Source organism: Pipistrellus kuhlii, unplaced genomic scaffold (genome assembly GCF_014108245.1).
Source record: "Pipistrellus kuhlii isolate mPipKuh1 unplaced genomic scaffold, mPipKuh1.p scaffold_m20_p_20, whole genome shotgun sequence".
Classification (NCBI taxonomy): domain Eukaryota; kingdom Metazoa; phylum Chordata; class Mammalia; order Chiroptera; family Vespertilionidae; genus Pipistrellus; species Pipistrellus kuhlii.
The window spans coordinates 16,761,613-16,781,163 of NW_023425516.1; the positions used below are offsets into that span (position 1 = coordinate 16,761,613).

Below are 19,551 nucleotides of genomic sequence, written 5' to 3' on the forward strand. Positions count from 1 at the left end.
TTTTATTATTTTTTTCTTTTGGGTGTATGATGGGATCTCCCAGTTTTCAAGACAGGAGTCTGGATTTTTATGTCAAATCTCCAAATTTTAGCACGTCGGGGCAAACATTTTTCAATGACGTGTGAGCCCAATAGAATCCACCGCAGGCCAGCGTTTGGTGCAGGGGCCGCCCATTTGCAGCCTCAGCAAGTGCCTCCTCGTGGTCGCTGCCTATGCCTACCCTGCTCATGGCTTCCACGCACCGTGGCTCGGCTCTGCAAACATATCTGACTCAGCTGTCCAGTGTCCCACTTCCAACTCCTCCGGGGAGGAAGCCGATTGGTCCAGTTTAGGGTTCGTTATAATCGTGGACCAATGAAGATGGGTTGGGAAGATTGGGTCAAGAGAGGCAAACCAGAGTGGCTCCTAGGCTCATGAAAGGCTTTCAGAAACATCTGGAAGCCTGTTTGCCATCTCAGAAGGTACCAGCCAGAAGGCAGAGAGATGCTGAGCAAGCAAGGAGTGTGCTTGGTGAGTTTAGTCTCTGGGAAGGGGTTCCTTGTGGGATGATCCTTCCCGGGGCCCCTTCTCAAGGATTTACATGGTGCTCCTGGGGCCACTCAGTGGGTGGTTGATGCCATCTGGAATCCTGGATGTGAAACAGGCATCGTATGTTGGTAGCTTCATGCCTCATCTCCTCTGCCTCCTCTGTATTCCAGTTCGACGTATAACTTCCTGTGAAATCTGTTACAGCATTTCCCCAGGTTTGTTCTGTGGCCTTAGGGCTGGGCAAAAGGTTTCCATAGGTTCAGGAAGACACAACATCAGATATGGGTCTTTGCTGCAGGACTTTTCAGAACCTTTCATATGTTTTTTCCTCTTTAATATGTTAATGCAACTTGTCATCGAGTTGACGTTACCTCAACTGCCTCATTTTCCTGCTCGCCTCTTGGACTTCCTGAGAGTTTCTTTCTTCTGAGGACTCATGGAGTAAGCCTTAGCAAGGCCAGCCCCAGAGAGAGAGAAAGGTTAAAGAGTGCCCAGATGGGGCTGGACTCACCTCCAGGAATTGACCTTCACCTCGTGCTTCTTGTGCCCAGGAGCCAGGGGTGGGATGGGGGGTAAGTGATGACTTAGAGAGAAGCACATTGATTAGTTGGCTGAGGAAAGTGGGAAGTCCTTGGGGGGGGTTGGGTGGGGTGGTGATCATTGGCACCTTCATAGGTGAGATGGTGGCATCCTGAGCAACTTCCTTTCTTCCAAGACTTGGCCGAAGAGCTTGGCCGCCTCCAGGGCACAGCCCCAGTGGATGGTGAGCCCGTAGCCTCCGTGGCCGTAGTTGTGGATGACCTGGGAGAGGAAGAGAGGAGGTGGCCTGGTCTGCCCGGAAAGATTCAGGAACTTTCTGAAGAGTCCTGGGCAAAGCCAGAGGACATGGAAACTCTCCTCGGCACCCTGGCGGGAGGGAGGGGTCTCCTGGAACAGCAGTAAGGGAATTGTTTGGGGAACTGGAGGTTGACATCCTAGCCCAGTGGTCGGCAAACTCTTGAGTCTACAGAGCCAAATATCAACAGGACAACGACTGAAATTTCTTTTGAGAGCCAAATATCAACAGGACAACAACTGAAATTTCTTTTAAGAGCTAAATATCAACAGGACAACGACTGAAATTTCTTTTGAGAGCCACATTTTTTAAACGTAAACTTCTTCTAATGCCACTTCTTCAACATAGACTCGCTCAGGCGAGTATTTTGTGGAAGAGCCACACTCAAGGGGCCAAAAGGCAGCATGTGGCTCACGAGCTGCAGTTTGCTGACCACGGCCTGAACTCCTCTTTTACTTAGGAGATGGACCTGCTTTATACTCTCAGCACAGGAACTGCAGAATCATCTAGAACTTGAGGTCAGAGATCCCCTCCAACCCCTACACCCCCACCCCAAAAACACACACACACATAAAATGGTTTGAAGTTCTCTAAATCACCTCCCTCGTTCCCACCCTGCCCCGGATTGCTGACCCCCTGTGTTACTAGATGATTCTTCTATCCACCTGGGGAGGAAAGAAAACTGGCGGCACCCTAGGAGTGGGGTCTGGGGAACATGCTTATTCATCCTGGAGACAGAGGCAAGACCTTGGGGCCCTTTCCAAAGCTAAAACCGTTAGCTGGGACTTAAAAGCTCCATGCGAGACTCTCCCGATTGAACACACATCCACAGGACAAGGAGGGACATGTGACCTCGATGGGAAAGATTGCTTTCCTGATGGGAGCCCAATCCCCACTCACTCAGGTCCGGGCCTTCAGCCCAGGACAGCACCTCCCGTCATTTCAATAAGCCCTAGGAGAGAGGACATGAGAAGGGACCCCCAGAAAGACAACGGAGCAGCTACAAATGGAACCTGGGAAAAGGGGCTGGAGTCCCATTCAGATCACACCCCAAGCCTGTCCCTCACCAGTGGTCAGATGTAGGCCATCAACTCCACCTCTTGGAGCCCCTGTTTGCTCTCCTGAAGCACAGGGGGGACATTCCCCACTTCAAAGAGCCGTAGGAGAGATTCCCTAAGGTCGTTCGTGTCATGGGCATAAAGCGGATGTTCAACAAGGTGCCCATTTCCTTCTGCTTGACCACAGGTTCCAGCAAACCAAGGTGCTGCCCTCTGTGCAACCTTGAGCGGGTCCTTTCCCATCCCTGAGCCTCATTTACAGAGGAGGGGACATTAGCCGGCACTGCCAAGAGCCCTCTTAGGGGTGGGATGGCATTGAAAGCATACCTCTGTGTCTGAAGATCCGAAGCAAAGCTGTTCTCTTTCTAGCCGAATCTGGGGCCGTACTGGCCGGAAGCCAGTCAATTCAGTAACGATTTTGGCATCCTGAAAAGAAAAGTGTTAGTAATTCATCTCTGGATTATTATTTTTTCCCCGCTGCCATTTTTAGGGGATAGAGAGTTCACGTTTGTCATTACCACCACCTTGAACACCATCCCTGTCTGTCTTATTCATCCCCACTGCCATCATCACCACCTTTGGCAGTCGCCCACATCATTGCTATCACTCGTTACCCCCACTTCTATCAGCTTCTCCATCTTTATCCACCATGATATTGTCAACAGTCGCCACCTCATCACCATCCTTCTTACCATCCTCAGCATTTTCCTCACCATCAATACCAACCACTACCTCCACCTGCTCGTCACACCCTCATCACCGTCAGTGTTGTCATTGCTACTAACAGGCGAGATGGTGGCATCCTGTGAACACTGAAATTTCTGCACCAAATACATCTGCTCCTCATGAACACTGAATAAGGTGTTTTGAGGATGTCACCTCAACAGAGAGTAAGTCTTAGTCATGGACATACTGGTTCCATCAGCCCATAGTAGGACTTCCCTGGACATGATCAAATTCGGGTGTATTCATACCACAGACCCTTGCTGGAATTAACTCGCCCAGTGACCCTGTGGTGGAATCTTCCCCTCCTCACCTGTCCTCCTGATCGGAGCCGGGTGCAGGGACTGCATACCTCTCCCCCTTACCTTCAGGGTGGGCTCCAGTCGGCAGCAGCCCTCCCAGATGGTGTTGTGGTCCTCACTGTTGTTCACCTCGCTCCAGTTCCCCAGCTGGAAGATGCCTCCGAGAGTCACTGCCTGGATCCTACAGAGAAGTAAGGAGGGCCAAGGAGGAAGGGAATCAAAACCTTTGAGATGAGTGGGGGTCATCACCATGCTAACCCTTACCACCATCTCTACCTAACTCACTCCTACCATCAACATCCCTGCTCTCAATACCACCAACACCATGGCCACTGCCATTGTCATCACCATCAACCACCACTTCCACCATCACCGTTGTTAGCATCTCTTCATGTGTACAGCGTGGCGACCATGGTTAACAATATACTTGAAAATTGCTAAGAGAATAGATTTAAAAAATATTTTTTATTGATTGTCTCTAGCATCATGCTCATCCAAAAGCATGTCCAAGCATGGCATGGCTTAGTGGTTGGTGTTTCCATCTCTATTGCCCTCTCCCAGGCATTTACTGACTCAACCACACTTAAAAAAAATATTTGAAGAATAAAGCTGAAAGGGCCTGGGGCAGGCAGCAGGAGCGTAAGGAGGGCACAGAGAGGGCCCCTCTCCCGCCCACAATGCCAGCGTTTTACCCTGGGATGATGTACGGGGACTTGTAGATGCCTCTGTCCAGGTCATGGGTGATGACAAAGTGCTTTATCCAAGGAGCATCCACCTGTGGATGGAGGACGGAGACATCTCCTCAGGGGAGAGGGATCGGCGGGCCCCCGCCCTGCTCCCCTCCAAGACCACGTGCTCTGATAAGAGCGGGCACTTCCCGGGACCCCCTGCCACCGTCTGCACCCAGCTGCCTGTGCTTGCGGGAAAAGCACCCCGACTGAGAGCCCACCTGATCCCTGAAGCATCGCATACTTTCACCCACATATCCACAGAGAAGCCCAGCACACATGTGCAGACACACACACACACACACACACACCCATATCAGGAACACACATGCCATCCCCACACACCTACATACCTATGAATACACACAAATAGGCATGCCTCACACACATACACACGTACTCCCTGAGAGGTGGTGTGGACTGATGCTCAGACCCAGGCTCTTAATCCAGGCTGCCTGGATTCTAATCCCAGCTCCACCACTTACTGCTGCGTGGAATTGTGCATTTCCTTAATTCCGCCGTGCCTCAGTTTCCCCATCTGTGAGAGGGCGATGGTGATACAATAGACCCCCATCTCAAAGGGTTGTGGTAAAGATTCAGTGATGGGAACAACCAAGTCCTCTTTCCGTTATAATAATAGGCACGCTCGCACGTATAAGCAGCTCCCACATATGCACAAGCATATACACTGAGTGGCCAGATTATGATGATCTCTGAATGCATAATCATCTGGCCACTCAGTGTATATCCTAAATAATAAAAGACTAATATGCAAATTGGCCCCTCGATCAGGAGTTTGACCAGGAGGCAGGTCGGCCAAGTATGGCCAGGTTGGCCGTACCGTACCCATGCACAAATTCATGCACCAGACCTCTAATATATATATATAATATATACACACACATACCACATACACACACACACACACACACACACACACACATTCAGAGATCATAATAATCTGGCCACTCAGTGTACATATAAACACACATGCTTTGCTATTAAGAAGAAATCTCAAAAGAGAACATTTGGGAGAGTCGTATTGCATTGGTCTTTCTTGCTTCTTCCACATGTGATTCCTCTGACAGATGTTTGGAGGTGAAATAAGCAGGCAGCTACCATCTTCCTAGCAACAGAAGCCGGAGGTCCCATCCCTCACCTGCACACTCACCTTAATGATCTGCCCGCGGCCCGGCTGCAGCAGCGGGTCCGGCTGCAGCGCCCCGGCCCACACGCCAGTGCAGTTGATGATCACATCGGCGCCTCCTCTTGCCACCTGGCAGCAACCAACAGGGCAGGTTTAGGGTGGAAGAGGGTAAGGATCCTGGTGCCCCCTGCCCCCCCCTCCTTTTACCTCAGAGCTCTCAGGCAGAGGCCCAGGGAGGAATTCCTGGGCCTAACTCCTAATGTGTGCTCTGCCCTTGACCTGGACCTGCCGTGTGGCCTCTGAAATGTCCCGTTACCTGCTCTAGGCTCAGCTGCTTTAGCAATAAAAGGGGCTGGCAATGCACATTCACAGGCCACGGCGAGGATCCAGTGTGGCTCTGGGTGTAAAAATGCTTAGAAAGATGTACTGTGGAAAAGGGGGAACCTTTCTGGAACCTTCCAGAAGTCAGTAAGCAAGCAGAGCTAGTTCTCTTCCTCTTTGTGACCCCCCATTAACATATATATATATATATATATATATATATATATATAATTGATTTGTTTTTTACAGAGAGGAAGGGAGAGGGTGAGAGAGTTAGAAACATCAATGAGAGAGAAACATCCACCAGCTGCCTCCTGCACACCTCCTACTGGGGATGTGCCCACAACCAAGGTACATGCCCTTGACTAGAATCGAACCTGGGACCCTTGAGTCCATAGGCCGACGCTCTATCCACTGACCCAAACCGATTAGGGTTCTTTCTAACTCCTTTTCCTTTCATTCTCTTGCCTTCTCTTATGCCAAGACACCTGAAGGAGGCACGTTGGAATCCCTAGTGCTGGGCATGGATGGGATACTCAGTAAGTTCAGGATGGAGCCTGATGGGCACCCAGCCCTGCCCCCTGATGCCCCTCAGAGCTTAGTTTTGGGGCATGCACACCACAGGGCGCTGTTACTGTTCATGAGCCAGTGTTTGCTACCCTGGACTGTCATCTCTCTGGGAATGAGGGCTGCGTCTGAGTCAGCTGTATCTTCCAAGTGCCCATCAGGGCTGGGCGCAGAGCAATGCTAACGATAGAATGCTCGTAGCTGCGGGTACTGAGCGCCTTCCCCGAGCCAAGCACTACCCTAGCTGCCAGGAGGGAGTGAAGTCACAGAACAAAGCTCCTGGGGCCAGGCCAGCGCCTGATGCTAGCTGCTCCTGTCATGGTGACTGGTGGTGGTGTTACTTGGGCGCTGAGTCAGCTGGGGCCGTGACTGTGCAGAAGCATCAACCCAGACGTCCGCAGGAGGCAACCCAAGTGTCTAGAACGTGGGAGTGGGGAGCAGCTGATACTGGGAAGAAGCAGCCAGCTCTCTGAGGCTTTCATAGAGATCAACCCTTTGTGGCCGCCATTGTGCCCCAGTCCCTCAGCTTCTGCCACCGATATCAAGGCAAATGCCCGAGGCCTTCTGGGATTGACAGACGTTTGGAGTCTGGGATGGGCCTCCGAGGGATCCTGGAATTCTGAGGAGGGGGCCCTCAACTCAGCAACAGGAAGCAAAGGCCCGCCCCCTTCTCCTCCCTCCCACACCCAGCCCCGGCCAGCCATGCAGCTCACCTCCTCAAAAGACTCCACCTTCTGCTGGAAAAACCTCACTCCCCTCTCGGTTAACCTGGGATGATCAGACACACGGAAAAGCTCATTACTCAACCTGGTCTCCTACTTTTCCATAAGGACGGCGTGGGGGACACACCCCAAAGACCCTCTGTCCCATGGGTGCTCCTTGAGAAAACGGCTGGATAGCCAAACCAGTCGGTTCCCCAGGGGGCCGTGAAATGTCCCTTGGAAAACTTGAGACGGTCCAAGCTCCTCATGGGGCAGATGGAGATGGGAGGAGGGCCTTACTGAAGGTCACACTGTGAGTCAATGACAGGCTGGAGGGGGACAGGGTTGGACCAATGCACCCCTTTGTCAGAAGCAGAGCATGAGGAGGGAGGTGGGTTGGAGATGCTCACCCCGCCCTCTAAATGTCCCAGCTGAAAAATATTTGTCACTGTTAGAAATATAGTAGAAACATCAACAGAACAAGAAATAAACCATATAAAGGCTGAAGCATAACCTCGGGACTATTTTATCTACACAGTTTCCTCAAGGGAGAAACACTTGGAGCATTTGTCCCAGGAAGAGCCTAGACAGGAATCATTAAGTGTTCCAAGGTTAGGAGAAAGAACCGGGTTTTAGCACAATGGTTCGTAAACCTGGCTGATCATTAGAATCACCCAGGAAACTTCCTAAAATATAAATTTCTGAGCCCCATCCCAGAGGTTTTGATTCTGTAGATATGAAGCAGGGCCCTGAAACCTATGTTTTGAAAAACTCCCCAGGTCACCTGATAAAAGCCACCATCTATTCTAGAGTTTTCAACATCATAATGAAATAGTGAAATGTAGGGAATATATGGAATCTTTCTTAATATGAAGGCACGTGAATGTAAATACCAATGTCTCTCTCAAGCTAATGTAGAACACTTCAAGATTCCTATCAGCATCAGGAACAAGACAGGAACTTCCACCGTCACCTGTATTATTTAACATTGTTCTGGAGGTACTGGCCATCACAGTTAGACAAGAAGAAAAAAAAGAGGTGAGGGATAAAAATAAAAGGCAACTTATGTTTTGTAGATGATGTAAATAGGCCTGTCAAACTCAAGAGAATCCATTTAAAGCTACTACACAAACATTATGGGTTTTAGTGAGGTCGCTAATAAACATCAATGGAAAGAGTTGCTCAGGTGGTTCTGTTGCCCAACTAGACATGGGAACCACTGCCCAATGGTTAACGCCCACCATACCTAAATGTTAACATTTGGGGTTGGCCGATCCAAAGACGAATACCATGAACAATCATCTACGACAGCCCGGGCCCCTGGGAGGTGTTTCGCTGAAGCTAACGTTGAACATCTCACCTTTCAGTCAGCCACTGCAGGTACCTCCTCCCCTCCAGAGTCAGGCTCGTGTTGAACCAGCCATAGCTAGAGTCACAGCAGGCAAAGGAGGGATAAAGGATCAGAATCAGAAGGCTATCAAATGGAGATGGGAGCAGTGTTGTTTTTTGGGGGGATAGGGGGAGGGAGGTGGTGGTGGTGTGGGCCCAAGGGTCAAGACAGGACCACTGGGAGAAATTCAAGTGGGAAGTGGCTTTTAGCTCAATGCCAGGAAATTTTTTATGTTATGCAAAGCCATCCCTGACATAGGGATGTGCAAGTGGAGACTGGATGTACATTTGTAGAGGGGATTCAAGCATTGGGTGGGGCGAGGAGAGGACCACAAAGACACTGGGCTGTAGGGAAAAGAATAGGGGGTTTGGAGTCCCACAGGCTGGATTGGAATCCCATTTAGGACGTTTGGCTGAGTGACCTTAGGAAGGAACATAGCCTCTTTAAAGGGATACGGAGCACCTGGCCTTGGGATCTGTGGTTCCATGACTTCTACCTCCTTAACCCACGGCCCAGTTTGGGTGGGTTTCTTCTCGGAAGGAGCTGAACAGAGCACCAGGGGACCAAGTACGAGGGGCTCTAAGCGTAGGATGGGACAGGAACTTTGGTGACTCCATCTTCTGCCTTCTGGTCTGGTCTGTCTGAATTATGGGGCCTCAGTCCCTTTGCCCATGACAGGAACCTTACCTGTAATCGGGGAACATGTCCAGCTCCCTGGGGGTCAGCTTCCGAAATCCCAGAACTATGTCCTTCCAGGAAGGGTCCTGCAGAAGAAGGAGAGGAGGGCACACAGTAGGTGCTTTAGAAGTGTGCACCATGATGAGTGTTTTAGTCCATCTTGATGAAAAGCCCGGGGACCACCTCCAGGGTCACAGGACATAGTTTGGCCTCAGCACCAAGTGCCCACCACTGGCGAACGCGACGAAGCGCTACTCCTCTCTGTTTGTCAGAAGACTCTTGGGTCTCAATTTAATGCCATGTTTCCCCGAAAATAAGACATCCTCCGAAAATAAGACCTAGCGCACGGAAAGATAAGACATACCCTGAAAATAAGACCTAGTGCAACTTTGGGAGAAAAAATTAATATAAGACACTGTCTTATTTTCGGGGAAACAGGGTAGCAACACGGGGGGTGAGGGGGCGGGATCATTTTAAAAGCCAGAAATAGGATTTACAGTAAACTTGTTTTGGACACAGGAAACTGTCACCTTCCAGACCCAAAGTCCTCCCCACTGGCCTGGGATCAAGACTCGGCCGCACGGTCAAGAGCTCCTCACTCACCGGAACAGCTTCGTGGAAGAGGTTGTAGCCTGAGATCGGGGCCAGGCCCATGCTCGCAGCATTGGGAGAATGGACGTGGCTCAGGAGGTAGTCGAAGGTCTGCCGGTTCCAATGCCTGGAAGGGTCCCCCAGAGTCCCATCACGTCATACCCAGAGCTGGATGAGACAGCCCTGAGGGGCCAGCTTGCACAGGGCTGTGGTCAGGCTGGCGAGGAGGTTGTCCCACTCCTGCAGCACCCCACATGCCTTTGGGTCTTCCCCTTCCCCACGCTTTCCAATATGTCCGCATCGATGGAACAGAGAAGAGGGAAACAGACGATGCTCCCTCACAGCCTTCCGGAACCGACCTCCCACTTAGGATCACGTAGCTGCCACGCTTAAATGGAGGCTTTGACCTGCTTTCGGAGACTGTGAGCCACACGGTTCAAGCTTCCTCTTGCACTCCCAAATGCTTCCTCTTCTCCCTGGGCTCGCGGCTCAGCTACATTTCCCAGACTCCTTTGCAGCTAGGCATGACCACGTGACTGCCTTCTAGCCCAAAGACCCCAGAAACTGTGCACATGGAGTCTCCATGCTATGCTCCTTGTCCAGGTGCTGGCCCATGAGAAGGGCCACGTTGGAAGCCACGGAGGAGAATGAACAGAGCCACGAGCTGGAAAGGAGCCTGGTCCCTGAATTGTCACCCACTGATCAGGGACACGGGTTTGGAATTTGTGGGGAGAATCCAACGTCTGCTTGAGCTGCTAGTCATCTGAGGCTTCCTTGGCTGAATCAGAGGGGGGGGGGGGAGTTTCAAGACTGACCTCATGACCTTTGCAATGTCTTGGCTAAACCTGAGCATTGACCGACTCCCTTAGAAGTATTCCTGATTTACCGACTCATCTGGCATCGACAGCCACCTGGTTTAGGGGAGGAATGGAGACAGAGCCTCCGCCGGCCTGGCACATGTCACTTCTGTTACTGCTGAGATCCAGGGTAGCATCTGTCTAGCACCTGGAAGGGGCTTCCTGTGCATTATTTTCTTCACATCGTGCCAGGCCACAGCCTCCGTAACGGGCATCCCCTCTGCAGACCCAGCTCCTCCCTCTGCCCGCCCGGCCACGCGCGGGGTCCCTCACTCACGCCTCCTGTTGGTTGCCGCGGTCGGAGAGGTAGGGCTGCCACAGGCCGGCAGCCACGTCAGTGTTGGTGAGCGGGGTGAAGCGGTCTGCGTAGACCTCCAAGTCCAGAGGCTGCAGGACCGAGTGGTAGCGCTCGTGGACGCAGAGGGCGGTGGACAGCCCGATGACGCCCGCGCCGATCACCACCACGCGCATGGTGCCAGCCTGCAGGATGGAAGGGTGGAGGCGTGCCATCATCACCATCATCACCATCATCTCCATCTCCATCTCCATCATCTCCATCACCATCACCATCGCCATCGCCATCTCCTTCTCCATCTCCATCACCATCACCATCATCACCACCATCTCCATCTCCATCACCATCACCATCACCATCGCCATCACCATCTCCTTCTCCATCTCCATCACCATCACCATCACCACCATCTCCATCACCATCACCATCACCACCATCACCACCACCCACTGGAGGCTTAGCAAGTGGTGGACACTGCCAGGCCCTTTTAACCCTCAGTCCTCGCCATGACCCTGATGAAGAGAAAAGCAGGCATGGAGAGGTGAAGCCCAAGGTCACACAGCGGGTGAGTGACACCGCTTTCTGTGGGAAGCCTCCCCAAGAGCACCATGTCACCTGGGAACATTCAAAGGGCCTAACCCCGGTGGGTGTGGCTCAGTGGTTGCCCATGAAACAGTAGGGCAAGATTTAATACCCAGTTAGGGCACATGCCCAAGTGACGGGCTCCATCCCCCGTGTGGGGTGTGCAGGAGGCAGCTGATTCGTGATTTTCATCATTAATGTTCCTGTCCCTCTCTACCTCTCCCTTCCTCTCTCTGAAATAAAAACAAAACCATATTTTATATATATATATATATATATTTTTTTTTATTGATTTTTTTACAGAGAGAAAGAGAGAGGGATAGAGAGTTAGAAACGTCGATGAGAGAGAAGCATCGACCAGCCGCCTCTTGCACACCCCCACCGGGGATGTGCCCGCAACCAAGGTACATGCCCTTGACAGGAATCGAACCTGGGACCTTTCAGTCCGCAGGCCAACGCTCCACCACTGAGCCAAACCGGTTTCGGCAAAACAAAACCATATTTTAAAGGGCGTAGGCAAAGTACCTGGCTAGCTCTAGGCTTGGGAGTCTAATGGTTAGAACAATGGGCTCTGGCTTCAAATCTCAAATCTCAGCTCTGCTGCCTACTGGCCATTGACCTTGGGCAAGACGCATCCCAAGCCTCAATGTCCTCTTCTGGAAAATGGGGACATGAACTTGTGCCTCGGAGGGTAGAAGGAAGATTTACCAAGATGGCACAGGTAAAACGTTTAGCCTCAGTGCTAAGCACCTCCCATCATTTCCTGAAACTCTGCCAGCATTCTTGTGAAGTAGGGCCTCGTGTTACTGGCTCCACTTTCCACATGAGGAAACTGAGGCTCAGAGAGAGTAACAGAGCCAGGAAGGAGTGCTGCTGGGATTTCATTTCAAGTAAACGCCCACGGACTTTTTGCACACCTACTGTGTGCCAGGCTGGCCGCTAGTGGGTGCAGCTGTAAGCGAATGCGCTGCATCCGCTCAGCAAAGAGCTGGCCTCAGAACTCAGGTCCTTCGGCGCACCTCCTCACGACCTGCCTTGAGTGCAGGGCTGCCTGGGCTCTCAGGAATTAGAAAGGCCTAGAAGCTTTTGACCTTGAGGCTGGTTAGGCCCCTGCACAGCAGGGAAATATTCTACTGGCTCCCGCTAAGGCAGAACAAGGGGACATTTGTGCCCAAAAGGGCCAAATTCAACTTTCCCTCCTCTTTACTCACAACTCTCCTCCCACAGGCCTTGGCTCCCCGCCTGCCTGCGGCCCTGACCGGCAGGCCATTCTCAGTTCGGCCTAGTTTTGTAAAAGAGGAAACAGCTCCGGGACACCAAAACCGTGCTCAGTGAGGATTTCAGCCGCAAGTGGAAGGCAAAAACGCCAAAACAAAAGACTCGCATCCTCCCGGAGACCCCTAGCTTCCTCCTGCACGTTCCTCCTCGATAAAACAGGAGGGACCTGGTCTGGAGGATTAAATGAGCAGCATGCCAACAGTTCCTGGTACAGCGCCTGGCACGAGGAGGCCCTCAATGCACAGCTCCCTCCTCCGGTCCCCCAGCCCTTTGGAAATGACAAAAGAGAGGACACTGGGTGTGGAGGAGGGGAGAGGAAGAAGGGAAGGTCAGACCTAGCTTCGCTTCCGCCTCGCTGTGTGACCTTGGCTAAGTGACTTCCCCTCTCTGGGCCTTCCGACTTGTCTTTGCATAATAACCTCCAGAGAGTGGAGCACCTTTGCACATTAACAATACGAAGGCAGGGATGGAGGGCTTTTCTGTATTGTCCAAATTCCCCACAAAGAATCCGTGAGGGGGCACGGCATGGGGAAGTGGCAGGGTCAGACACACCCAACTTCCCATCTGGCTCTGGCTCGGACCCACCGTGTGAGCCTGGACAAGTCACGTCACCTGACTGAGCAAGGGTGGCCAGCCTCCCCCCCCGCCCCCCCGAGATGTGGGGTCTGCATGTTAACACCAGGAGGGTCCCGTGGCAAACCGGGAGGAGCAAGGTGCTCATTGTCACAGCCTCAGTTTCCCCTTCCATAAAACCCAGCTCCCTGCCAATGGTCTCTCCACTGGAATATCAGCTCCAGGAGAGAGGGGGACTTTTGTCCACTGCTCTGTCCCCATGGCCTCGCACAGGACCTGGCCCGTAGCAAGGACTCACGAATGAATGAATGAATGAATGAATGAATGAAGTTCTCAGAGGAGCAGCTCATACGTTAAACCAGTGATTATCCTTGTCCACAGTTCACAGATGAGGCAACTGAGGCTGGGAGAGAGCAAGGTTATTAGAAGTCACAGCAAGGGTTGGAAGAAGCCGGCCGGGGGTGGGAGGTAAGGGGAGGTGGTGGGGGGGAGAGAGAGAGACTGGAATCCCAGTTCTGCTTTTTCTAGGGCCCAAGTTTTTCTCATTCTCATGTCACCCAGAAAACCAGTGAGTAACTGGGGGGGGGGGGGGGGGGGGGGGGGGAGAAGGAGCTGCTTATAGAATAGAAGTATGTGAGATGAGAGAAGAGAGTTGAAAACTCTTAAAAGGTTTCTGGGCAGGGAGAAAGGGGCTTCGAACAGGAGGCACGTGGCATTTCGGATAACAAACTCAGCCTCCGGGGAGGTGTGGTGTCACACGTCCAAGAGAGGAGCAGGAGGGCGGGGGGCGGGGGGTGGGTCCCAGAGTAACTTCCGGTACCAGCTGGCAGGGCAAAGGGATGAGTCCCAGCGAGGGGCTCAGGTTCTGCCGAGTGTAAAATCCCAAAGGGGAGCAAGAGGTCCTCCTGCAGATGGGGAAACTGAGGCTGGAGGAAGAGGAGAGAGGCAGCTGAAGCCACACCTTGGTGGGAGCAGATCTGTGGGCCTTCGCCAGCGTGGCTCGGTTGGAGCAGCATCCCATGTAGGTCGCAGGTTTGATTCCCGGTCAGGACACATACCCAGGTGGAAGGCTCAATCCCCAGTCGGGGCACACCTATGGAAGTTTCTCTCTCGCATCAATGTTTCTCTCTCCCTCTCCCTCTCTCAAAAACCATTACAAACACATTCTCGGGTATAAACAAAAAACAAAAAAAGAGAGTTGTAGGGTCTTGGGGTAAAAAGACGCCGTGAAAGCAGGCACAGGTCACACCCAGGAAAGAACTACAATGTGGAGAGAAACAGCAATGGCAGCAGCTGCTAGATTCCACTCCTAGGATTATGCTGAGCACTGCACATGCACTATCTACTTTATAACCCTCTTCGCACCCTTGGGATTATCCTTATGCCCATTTTACAGAGGAAGCAACTGAGCCTCCGACAGGCTCTGGTAAGAAGCGGGGCCCAGGCCAGCCTGACCCACACGTGAAAAAATCTGAAGGTCAAACAGGTGGAGAGAAACCCCAATGTTTCAATCTCCCACATTGAGGGGTGGGGGGAGAGGAGAAAAAAACCAAAACAAACCCACATCAATACAACAATTGCAGGAATGTTTAGTGTGCTGGTGACAGGCCTAGAAGGGAAGAGGGAACACGTCTGTCCTAAATCAACTATCTTAACAAAGTAAGTGAATCAAATGGGACCCTGATTACAGTAGCTTTGTGTGTGTGTGACTAATTATAACGTCTATTTAGGGACGGAGCAGAAAGGCAGCCATTTTGGTCACCGGCCGCTTGCCAGACACAGGTAGATGCACGACAGACATCCTCTCACTTAATCCTCTCACCTGCTCTGGAAGGTTCTACGGAAGTGAAACCGCAGTGCAGGGAGAGAAGGCCACTCTCCCACGGCCGCCCAGCCAGGGTGGGCCAGCGTTCAGACCTGCGCCTTCTGCACCGAGCAGCCTGCAGTACAGACACTCTGCTGGTCCCGTGTTTCTTCGCCTACACTCTCCCTTTTCCCTAGAAAGTAGCTTGAGACAGCGCCTGCCTTGGATGGCCACGGAGCTCAGCAAAGAATAGGAAAGATTGTCCTGAAAAAAATTCAGCAAGTGGTGGGGAGGGGAGTGGGGGGTAGGTGGATTTGAATGAACATGATTCGCGCCTCCAAGTTGGGCTCCAGGGCTACTTCTAGGGAAATGGGTGTTTTCAGAGTTTATATTTAAAAACGGAACAGGTTTGATCAACGCTGGACAGCCAGGCTGCCAGCTCCTCGCCCCCCAAAGAGTAATGACCGTGGATGGAGTGCTTGCTGCGCGCCCGGTTCTGTGCTAAGCACTTTACATGAACCACCGGTTTGAATCCTCAGCTCAACCCTGTACGAGGCGGGTGAGGATCCCATCTCCCAGATGGGGAAACTGAGGCTTAGAAAGGCGAAGGTGCTTTTACCTGACGTCCCTGCCCCACGACAAGGCTGTCCCCTGCCTCAGGCTCTAAAGTGGAGCCGTCTCTGTGGACTCCGGGAGAACGTGAGTTCTACTGTTCCTCTCACCCAAAAACAAACAACAAACAAAAAACAAAAACAAAAACCCACTCACCTGGTGTGCCAAACTTCCGGAGAAACGCGGCCGCTGCTGAGGGTGCAGGGTCCTGTCTCCCGAGGGGAGGCTCCTGATTCTGGGGTGTCCGTCCCGTCCTCAGCCCTCTGCCCGCCAGCCGGGACTGGAGCGCAGGGTCAAAGTCCGGAGTTATAGACAGGGCACGGCTTGGCACTGCGCTGCTGGCAGGGGCCGGGCCGGGCCAGCGGGGGAGACCTCCCCTCCCCTCCCCTCCTCTCCCCTCACTCCCTGTCCCTGAAAAGCTGCCTGACTTTTCTGGCTGATCCCAGGCCCCGGTGCCCAGCCCTCGGAGGAAGGGAGGGGGCGGGGCGGGGGTTCTTGGAGGGCTGATGGGCACAGGCAGGCCTGTCTCCCGGGCCAGCTGGAGGCGATCCTCGTTCTCCTCTCTTTCTGCTGCCACCCCGGGGGAGGGAGGGTGGCTTCCTGGCCTGCAGGGGGTGGCAGGGGGGATCCTCTTGGCAGCAGCGGAGGGGAGGACAGAGGGACTGGACAGAGCTCCCCGGTCCAGCCCGGTGCCATTCTGGGACGAGAGGTGGGTAAGTAAGGTGACCAGACGTCCCGCTTTTGGCGGGACAGTCCCGATTTTTAACAATTTGTCCCGCGTCCCGCGGCGTTTTCAAAAAGTCAAAAATGGAGACTTTTTAAAAACGCCGCGGGACGCGGGACAACTTGTTAAAAAACCGGGGCTGTCCCTCCACAAGCGGGACGTCTGGTCACCGTAGGGTAAGGCCAGGAAGAGACCATGAGGAGACGTGGCTCTTTGCTCGGTATCCCAGGGACACCAGCCGCAAGGCTCCAGGTCCCTCCTCTGCAGAGCCAGACCTGGAGCTCTGATTACTAAAGCCCGGAGCCCACCAGGCACCTCACTGGACGGATGGGGAGACTGAGGCTCAGAGAGAAACACCAGCCAGCCCTCGGCGGGGCATCATTCCGGACAGTTTTGAAGCACCAGCCTTCAGCACCATCAGATAAAAAGATAAAGATGACGCTCAGCCCTCGAACTGAAGGGTTCCGGGTTCGATTCCAGTCAAGGGCACGTACCCGGGTTGCAGGTTCGGGGCAAGCATGGGAGGCAACCAATTGATGTGTCTCGCACATCAATGTTTCTCTCTCTTTCTGTCTCTCTCCCACTCTCTCCCATTTTCTCTAAAAATCAATGGGGTGGGGAGGAGAAGGCACCCTGTATTTTATCTGGTGACCCCCCACACAGGCAGTCTGTACCCAGAGCTGGAGCAACAGGCCACCACACTGAGGGCTTCACTGAGAGGGAACAGTGAAGGGTCTCAGGGACCACACAGGGACTTCCCACACGGTAGGGCTGGGTGTGGGCTGTGGGTTTCAGAGAGTCCTGTGTTCTATGTAAAAAGCATACGCAGTATTGTTACTTAATTTTTGGAAAATGAGATGCAGAGACACCTATTGTTTTCATGACATAAAGCACAGAAAGTAATGTTCCACAGAATATTCTTGGCTATTGGATTAAGATGTTCCCCCAGGGGAGGTGTGCTATTTTAAAAATCTTTATCAGAAGAGGGCATGAGATTTTTTTTTTTTTTTAAAGGAAAAGAAAAAGCTGAGAAACACTGAACTGGATGGATGTGCCCATTTTACAGCTGAGTAAACTGAGGCCCAAAGAGAGGAAGGGAGGTGCCCTAAGTCCCAAAGGGTGTATGGCTCACTCGGTGGGTTGATTGCAAGGTCCTTGAGAAACTGTTCTGAAGTCCAAATGTCACTGATCATGCTAGCAGGCCCCAAAGAACCAACCTTTGGAAGCATTTTTTGTTTGTTTTGCTTATTAGGCTGGTATGTTCGGGATCAAGGATTTCTCTGGCCTACTGGCTGATTAATAACCAACGTGGCCTCCTAGAAGCTCTGAAATACACTCAGGCCAGGGCAAAAGGATCGTTTAGTAGGAGGAGGCAGAACTCTGTGGGAGCCACGTGAAGTTACAGAATAACAAGTTAACCCTAGTCCCCACACACACTCTCTCAGACAAAATTAGCTTTATTATACCTTTTCTGAGTACTGACATAATCATAACCTCTGTAACTTATACAAAACAGGAGATAGATAGCAGAAAGTACGAATCCCCTGTAACCAATCCCGCCACCGGGAAAGAGGGGCCAATTCACATTTGGGGCAAATACTCCTAAACACACCGCTTTCTATGCCAAAAATGGGATCACGTCATACGTGCTGTTTCGGCTCCCAGTTCCTGTATCAATATGGTCTGTTCTGAACGCATTTCCACTCGACTAATAACGAGTGGTCCACTCACACAGGACCAGTGAATTTGGGTATCACAAGTTTTTAAAGGCAGACCCTGGAGAGACTGTCTTGGCAACGTTTTCAATATTATTCAATACAAACAGGTGTAACAGAAAACCCGGAGAAGAAGCAAGCAATACTTAGAGAGATGGAGTTACATTTATTGCGCGCGGGTCCAGAGGAAAATGTTTCTCAAATTCTGGACCCCAACATGGAGAATCTTTCTCTATTTATATGTTTTATCTTTTTCGTCTCCCAAATATGGGGTGTTTCCGGCCCCCTTTGCAAGTTCTTAGAGAGCCCCTATGTGCTGGGGCCTTGAGACCTCAACCAAAGGCCTGGCCTGGTGCAAGGACTGATAACTTCGTCCGGGGAAGGTTTAATGGCCTCTCCGAAGTGGGAGTAGTCTTATTTTTCTTATTATTTAAGCAAACAAGCATTTACAGAAGCCAAATAGCAGGGTTAAAATGTCAAACAGCAGTTTTTATGTAAGATGGATGCTTCACAAGTATCCTGGCTGTGACCCTGGGCACACGTGTCTAAGGTATGTCCTTGGGATCAAGTCCTAAGAAATGGAATCACTGTGCCTAAGGTCGGCATACAGCGGCTCTAGAGCCACATGGGGCTCTTTGGCCCCTTGAGTGTGGCTCTTCCACAAAATACCGTGTGCGGGCGCGCCCGTACAGTGTGATTGAAACTTCGTGGCCCGTGAGCAGAAGTTGTTTTTTGGCGTGGGCGAGTCTATTTTGAAGAAGTGGAGTTAGAACACTCAAGGGGCCAAAGAGCCGTATGTGGCTCGCGAGCCACAGTTTGCCCATGGCCTATGGGTTTGCTGGGACCCATCCACCTGTCCAGAGAGAGGCCTTCACAGGAGCCCTGGATACCGGTGACATCTGGATGCCTCGGACCAAGGCTTCACGTCCCACACACCATTCCCTGAACACGGGGCCATGTTCGAACTGTCACCTCCCGGGCAAGAAAGACCAGGAACCTGGACATGGGCTCCGAGGTCAGGTTGGCCTGGGTTCAAGTCCTACCTCTGCTCAGAGCCTCCATGTCTGCATGGAGTTGAATATTTAGGTGTATCTGTTTCCTGGAGCTGCGTTAGGAAAGAACTACAGACTGGGTGGCTCAGACCACACAAATGGGTCGCCTCCCAGATCTGGAGGCCGGAGCTGGTTCCTTCGGAGGCCTAGGCTTCCCTCCCGGTTTGTAGGGTTTGCTGCTGGCAATCTAGGCTGTTCCCTGGATGGTTGACAGCGAGGCTCCAACCTCCAATGGTGATGACCCTGTGTCTCCGTCTTTGCGTCCAAACTCCCCCTTTTGGTGAGGACATAGTCATATTGGACTGGGGCCCGCTCTAATGACCTCATCTCAACTCCATGATGACATCTGCAGGGACCCTGCTTCCAAATAAGGTCACCTTCACAGGTCCCAGCAAGCTCCTAACCAAGCCATGAAATAAGGCTCCAGCCAACCCTTTAGGCACAGGAGTTCCCCTTCACAAAAGAAGGAAGTAAGCCCTCAGGCCAAGGA

At 52.2% G+C, this 19,551-nt stretch overlaps 1 protein-coding gene across 3 annotated transcripts; it reads right to left on the reverse strand.

Annotated features, from left to right (window-relative positions):
• Positions 1 to 23: 23 nt before the first annotated feature.
• On the reverse strand, positions 24 to 15,926 carry DAO (D-amino acid oxidase). Of its 3 annotated transcripts, none has more exons than XM_036448753.2 (11): positions 15,727 to 15,926; positions 10,704 to 10,906; positions 9,582 to 9,696; positions 8,988 to 9,064; positions 8,271 to 8,336; positions 6,923 to 6,977; positions 5,346 to 5,450; positions 4,139 to 4,221; positions 3,510 to 3,627; positions 2,749 to 2,847; positions 24 to 1,329 (listed from the first exon to the last, which is right to left on the reverse strand). In XM_036448753.2, exons 2-11 carry the CDS (start codon positions 10,895 to 10,897, stop codon positions 1,198 to 1,200), a joined length of 1,044 nt encoding a protein of 347 aa, XP_036304646.1. In that variant the 5' UTR covers positions 10,898 to 10,906; positions 15,727 to 15,926; the 3' UTR covers positions 24 to 1,197. The 3 variants fall into 3 exon arrangements, with proteins under 3 accessions (XP_036304646.1, XP_045441596.1, XP_045441597.1); XM_045585640.1 differs by lacking the exon at positions 15,727 to 15,926 and adding an exon at positions 15,578 to 15,648; XM_045585641.1 differs by lacking the exon at positions 15,727 to 15,926 and adding an exon at positions 14,977 to 14,997.
• Between the last annotated feature and the right edge of the window lie 3,625 nt (positions 15,927 to 19,551).

Excerpts from the sequence above, each read along its gene's own strand:
- DAO (XM_036448753.2), bottom strand. The coding sequence starts at position 10,897 with ATGCGCGTGGTGGTGATCGGCGCGGGCGTCATCGGGCTGTCCACCGCC. Across the intron at positions 5,451-6,922 it reads AGGTGGAGTCTTTTGAGGAG|GTGGCAAGAGGAGGCGCCGA; the intron begins GTGAGCTGCATG and ends GGTTGCTGCCAG. Across the intron at positions 4,222-5,345 it reads GCCGCGGGCAGATCATTAAG|GTGGATGCTCCTTGGATAAA; the intron begins GTGAGTGTGCAG and ends CTCCATCCACAG.